Source organism: Artibeus jamaicensis, unplaced genomic scaffold (assembly GCF_021234435.1).
Source record: "Artibeus jamaicensis isolate MK-2021 breed Jamaican fruit bat unplaced genomic scaffold, CSHL_Jam_final scaffold_833, whole genome shotgun sequence".
Classification (NCBI taxonomy): domain Eukaryota; kingdom Metazoa; phylum Chordata; class Mammalia; order Chiroptera; family Phyllostomidae; genus Artibeus; species Artibeus jamaicensis.
The window spans coordinates 10,643,685-10,649,717 of record NW_026522056.1 but is presented as its reverse complement, the minus strand read 5'-3'; the positions used below and the strand labels follow the sequence as shown (position 1 = coordinate 10,649,717).

The 6,033-nt window shown below is 47.6% G+C and overlaps 1 protein-coding gene across 7 annotated transcripts in view; it reads left to right on the top strand.

Moving 5' to 3' along the window:
- The first annotated feature begins 4,549 nt into the window (after window positions 1–4,549).
- The window catches only part of UNC5D (unc-5 netrin receptor D), a 482,399-nt gene continuing 480,915 nt past the window's right edge, over window positions 4,550–6,033 (top strand). For all 7 annotated transcript variants that reach the window (XM_053660062.1, XM_053660063.1, XM_053660060.1 and 4 more), the window contains exon 1: window positions 4,550–4,921. In XM_053660062.1, the coding sequence (XP_053516037.1) occupies window positions 4,813–4,921 (109 nt within the window). In that variant the 5' untranslated portion in view covers window positions 4,550–4,812. The remainder of the gene's footprint in view (window positions 4,922–6,033) is intronic.

Sequence of the window (6,033 nt, the reverse complement as noted above, 5' to 3'; positions counted from 1 at the left end):
CCACCAGGTTCATGAATCATGAACAGGACTGTGAGCACACACTGGTGAATAAAATTCAACATGCTCTCTGCAAGTCACATGCATTCCTAAAATGTGCTGCTCCGACTGAACGGAATCTTCCTGCAAAATGACTGGCACAGAACATATTCCCAGTGGCAATACTGCTTGTGGAATATCTCACTTAATTGCATTGCCAAGTTCAGCAATCAAAGTTGCCAGCTGTTGCCCTTTGTCCAGTTGATTTTTGGCCTTCCCTATTTATTATCATAATTGTGTGATTAATAGAGACAGTGGCTTTTATCAAAACGTCAACAGTGGCAGAGCTAGAAATAGCTGGGTCTTCAGAAGTGCCCATCAGGATCCGGAAGGAGGGCCGCTACAATGTTAGCTTCCCGTATATGGGAAGATTGCCTCTCCATGGCGCATGTCTAGGGGAGGATCTGCGTGCAGCTTGCACACAGACCCTAAGAAAGACCCAAGAAAGAAAGAAAAATTCTTGCAGTGGTTACAACAGAAACCAGCTGCTCAGCCCAGAAGGTTAACTAAAAGCGATGGACAAATGTATTGTGGAACCTTCTCGTCTCTTCTCCTTTATGTCTTCGTCCTACGTCCCTAAGCCCATCTTCTCTATTTTTCAGCTACAAGTGTGTTCTGCTCCCACGGGTTTTGATCTCAGTGACTTCTGACACCTCGCTGTAGTTCAGGTTTTAAGTGACACCCCCCCACCCGACTTCTCATACAAGAATCTAGTTCTATTGTTTAGGGCAGTCCAAAAGTATTTCCATACTTTCTGAAAGCTTCTGTGTCTAAGGTCCCTTTTCTCTCTTCTGAATGTCTGTTTTGCCTATGGTGATGTAGGTGGCCACTGCAGCCCCTTTACTATTTTCCCTAAAGAATTCACTTGCCTCTGTAATCTCAGTGATGGCTGAACTCTGACGAGGAAGACCGTGACTTGACAGGCATGGTTTACCACCAACTCTTTGGCTCCTCTCTTCCCTCCCCATCTCCTAGAATGACACAGTCTTCCCTGTTACACGTGTAAAATATTTCCATTTTCTTTAACTTTTCTTGGAGTTGTACCATGTACACCAAACACAAAGGATAAATTACTTAGAATATTTTTTCAGGCAAATATAGAGCCTTTCCTCAGGAATTATAGTAAACCACTTAAAGATAGTATGTAATATTTGGAAGGTCTTGTCTCTCTATGCGTCATCTCTATCTCCCTTCTTCTAAGTTTGAGTTGACTCAAATATTTTCTATTTTTTAAGATTAGTTTGGCAAGAAAATAGTAACAGGCAACGGAAGAAGAAGAAAGACCTGCCATTTGTAACAACAAGGATGGACCTTGAAGGCATTATGCCAAGTGAAATACATCAGACAAAGACAAATGCTGTGTAACGTCACTTACATGTAGAATCTAAAACAAAAACAGAAGCAAAACGAGCCAAATTCACAGATACAGAGAATAGACTGGTGGTTGTCACAGGCTGGGTGTATGTGGGGGGCAGGTGGTAAAATGGGTAAGGGGGTCAAAAGATAAAAATGTCCAGCTATAAAATAAATACGTTCTGGGGATGTAATGTACGACATGGTGATTACAGTTAATGATGTTGCATTGTATATTTGAAGGTTGCTAAGACAGATCTTAAAACTTGTCATCATGTGAAAAATATTGTAACTGTGTCATGATGGATGTTAACTCTCTCACTGTGATCGTTTTGCAATATGTGCAATGATGGAATCACTGTGTTGTCCTCCTGAAACTAATATGATGTTATATGTCAATTATACATCAAAAAGCAGGCAATGAAAAGAGAAACTTTCTATTTGTTTACCTTTATGTATAACATGTTAGAAAATGTTAAGTGTAGTTAAGTCACACAACCAGGAATTGGGAAAAACACGTTACTAAGTCCATTCATTGAATTAACATTACCTGATTACAGCTAGTACTTATGGGTTAGCTTTAATTCAAAATAATCTCTCTAGAACACAACATGTTTTTGACATACTTGTCCCAATTCCAGAAGAGGTGACTTAATTTCCAATTTGGTTGTATTGAATATTCAAAATCATAACATGCTAGAGTTAGAAATGATGGATCTTTAAACGGATTGATCTTAAAATCATCCAGTAAAACATTCTCATTTTACACATAGAACAAAAATAGAGAGGGATGCTGACTTGCCACAGGCCATGCAACCGGTCCCTGGCGGTGTCAGGGACAAGACCGCCGGTGTCCTGACTTTCAGGCCCATTCTTCTACTATTCTGTGTTGTGGCTCGTGGCCCAGACACAATGCCCCTGGGTAGTGGTGGGTGTAGATATATCTCTAAATGGAATGGAATACTATTCATACATGTTTCAAAATAGCTAGGATTAGATTGATACAGGGTGGATAGATATGTGGAACATCATTAATATATGATGTACAATCAATACATGATCTAATACTGAAGATTCAACTTCTCCCAGCCCACTAGCTAAATAGCCCTGCGGAAGATGGGATGGCACGGCTCTGGACACCCTGAGGGAGTGGACACTACGTCATCCTTCATCTTAGATTTGGAATGGTATTTCATTCTTGATGTGACCTTGGGCAAATCACTTCAGTTCTCAGTCTGATTTTCCTTATCTGCCAAACAGGGATAATAGAGCCTTTCTCCCAGGGTTTGAGTCTACTCTAAAAAAAGTGCATATAGGAAAGACCTGTGTCGTGAGCAAGGTACATCAAAGAAAGGGTCCTAGTTTTCCTCCTCTCTCATTTATTTTTGTAAGTTCACTTGAATTATTAACCTACAATGATGTCATCTTTTCCTCAATAGTTCTTCAAAGTAAAACTGTTTTTACTTTCGCTTCCCTCTGGGGACAGCAGTAATACTTAAATACTATCTTGGGAATGTAGTCGGTTGTATTTTTCTTTCTTCTCTTTTTTAATGAACATAACTCATTTGTGATAGAACTGCCGCAGAGCCTGAAGAATAAGGAAAGCCAGAGGATGAATGACTGTTTTCCAGAAGACAGGTGAAGTATATTTGGTAGATTAATTCTCAATTCACCTTCGCCTTCTCCAAGGAAAAAGGACAAAACCCTCATTTACCAAGATTCTAAAGAGATCTTCAGGCAAGTCCCTAGGCACTCCTCGTCACTTTGCCTTGAAGCCTTCCTTCCCTAGAACTTGGTTTGCTTGACCAGGTCCCAAACCTTTTCCTGAGCTGCAAGAAGACTAGAGGAAACAATCCATCCTTTCCCTGACATTCACATGTCTGGTGGCCCTCAGGAGAGGGAATGCCATATGTGGATCAGGGAATCAATCTTCCTGCCTATCATCCCCTTTGTCTTTGGAAGAAAGTGTGTTAGTGCAATTACCTCATCCAGAACGATTACCTTGCTTTAAGCTGTTTACTCTTCGGAGAAGGGTGTTTGGGGAAACAAATAGTACTCTGGCCAGAAAGATGGGTTTTGAAAAAGTACTTGTGTCAGTATTGAGTGTGGACAGTGGGGAACTGCTGAGAAGGTTGTCTTTCTTTCATCCTAAGACGTCAGTTCCTACTGAGGTCAACCAGGCTAAAGAGGACACAGATGCTGACCAGCTGAGTTAGGGGGACTGAGGTGGGGGTGGATATTGTGAGAGACAATTCGGTGCTCTGACCTTGGAACCTCCGGCTCAGGGTCAACTCCCCAGATGCAGCGGGGAGAATAAGAAGCAACCAGGAGTACTTCGTAAAGCAGTTAAAGATTTGATCAAAACAATGCACCCTTTTAAGAAAAGCCCTCCGAGAAAGGCCCAGCAGGACTTCCTTTCCCTGATACGTAGGATAAAGATGATTCCCAGGACCCAGATTAAAACAAACACAACAGGAGCCATCAGAAATGAAGAACCTTCTGAAAATGTGGGGGATCTGGGAGTGACTAGGCTCACAGACAAGGGTATAGGGGGAGTGAATATGGATCATATACCCATTGACGCACCTGTGATTATAATTTCCCCCGCCTTTTTATATCTAGCATAATTGCAATAATGGATTTATTCTAATATATTTTTCCCAACTTGACATTTAAAATATAGTTTCCTTTGAATTTTTCAGTAGTGATATCTGATCTGCTGTTTAAAAAAAATGGAAGCACAAGAGGCAGGACTGTGCAAGGGCTCAAAGTTGAATAAAACAGGTTTCGCGGAAGCAGCAACTGTGAGTTTGGCCGCCTAGAGGTCCACATCTTTCTGGGTTAGCCTCCAACAGACTCGCGGGTTTGCTCACATCTTAAGGCTTGTGCTGGTCTCCTCGAGCTCGGATCTGGACCCGCTCCGGTTCTCCCACAACTGGAGCCATTCTCGGAGCGTGGAGAAACCTGGGGCCGCACGCAGTCGCCACGGGGCTCACCTGCGCCTCCCGCCCCTCACCGCCTGCGGCAGCCGCGCCTCCCGCCGCCCCGCCCAGGCCTGGCTCATTGGCTGAGGCTCCGAGGGGAGGAGACGGGGCGGTCGCGGGGGGGGGCTCATTAGCGATGCGGACTAGCTTCTCTGCCCCACAGTCCCGGACCGGCAGCAGTGGGTACCGCGAGCGACTTCAGCAGCTGCGGTGGAGCCGGCGGTAGCCCCTCCGTGGGAGGCCATGGAGGCGCGCTCTTACTCTGGGTGTCCAGCCAGCGACGGATCGGAGCGCCCTGCCCGGCTGCTGTAGGGAACGGCCGTGTAGCAGTCACTCGCTGAAGATCCCCGGGAACCACACGCTTGGCTCTTGGCTCGCCGTGCGGCTCCTGGGCTCCCGGACGTAGAAGAGGAACCGTACTCGAGAGCGGGAAGAGAGCATGGGGAGAGCGGCCGCCGCAAGCGGAGGCGCGGAAGGAGCGCGCTGGTGGCTCCCTTGGCTGGGGCTCTGCTTCTGGGCGGCAGGGGCTGCGGCTGCGGCTGCCCGAGGTAAGCGCTGGGCAGAGCAGGCGGCGGGGCTGGGAGCGAGACGAGGGGGCTCCCGTAAGACCGAATGGGACCTGCACCTACGCCGTTGGCTTCCCAAGTTGAGCCCTGCACCTCTGCGCACCGAACCCCAGCTGGGTGGGAATCGGGCGGAGGACCTCCGAGGGGACCACTGCCTCCCACCCCAAGTTTGCGATCGTCGCAATCCTACAGGTTGCTATGACGGGGCCCCTACCCTTAACTCCCCTCTCTTGCTCCATTTTGCAAGCCCTCCCCAATTGCTGCAGGTTGGAGTACCCACCTCTTGCCAATCTCTCTGCCCCCCGTTTTCTCCACTGCCTTCCAAAGGGAGATCGTTCTTGGGTGAGCGCTCATAGTGGTGTCCAAGAGTTCTTAGGAAGAGGGGCCGAGTGATGGGAGTCTACGTAGGGTGGGATTAAATGGAGAGGGCGCCTTTTCCCTTCGGGGAGCCGCACCCTGGCTGAAGTCCGCTAAGCTTGACAGCCCTCGGGCGACACTAGCCCGGGGACCCAGGAGGCACTGGGCTTTCTTTCGAGGAGGCTGTGTGTGTGCGGAAGCTGGGGAGAACTGCGTGCACCTCTCGCGCGTAACTGCGCCCGCAGTGCAGAGCGCGGAGAAGCAGTTGGCCGGAGGCCGCTCACCCGGCGCGTCCTCTCCCTACCCGGTGCCTACTACACCTAGGGAGCTCAGGAGCGCGGGGCCCCAGGAGCACCAGGGAAAACAGGTGTTTTTCTTTCGGCTTAGAAACATAGACCCCATTTTCCTGGATCCTCTGGACTCCAGTAGAGTGAAATTTTGCAGCTGGTTTGTTTCAGCTCCACCTTGAGCGAGGACAGAGCGCATGAACTTAAATCCCGCGGACTGGCTTTGAAGATGATCAGGGGCATTTTACACAGAGCTTGAGTATGGGGTTTCACATTTGGAATAATCCGGTAGCCTCTCCTTCCAGTCCTTCTTTACCTTTTTTGTTTTTCCCGTGTGGCATCCATTAGGGCTTGGGATATGTAATTGCATTAAATGATGTACCTATCGGGTGTCTGGTGAGAGGTGGCACTGGTCACCTCTGCTCTGCTGGCTATCCTGAACATACTCTG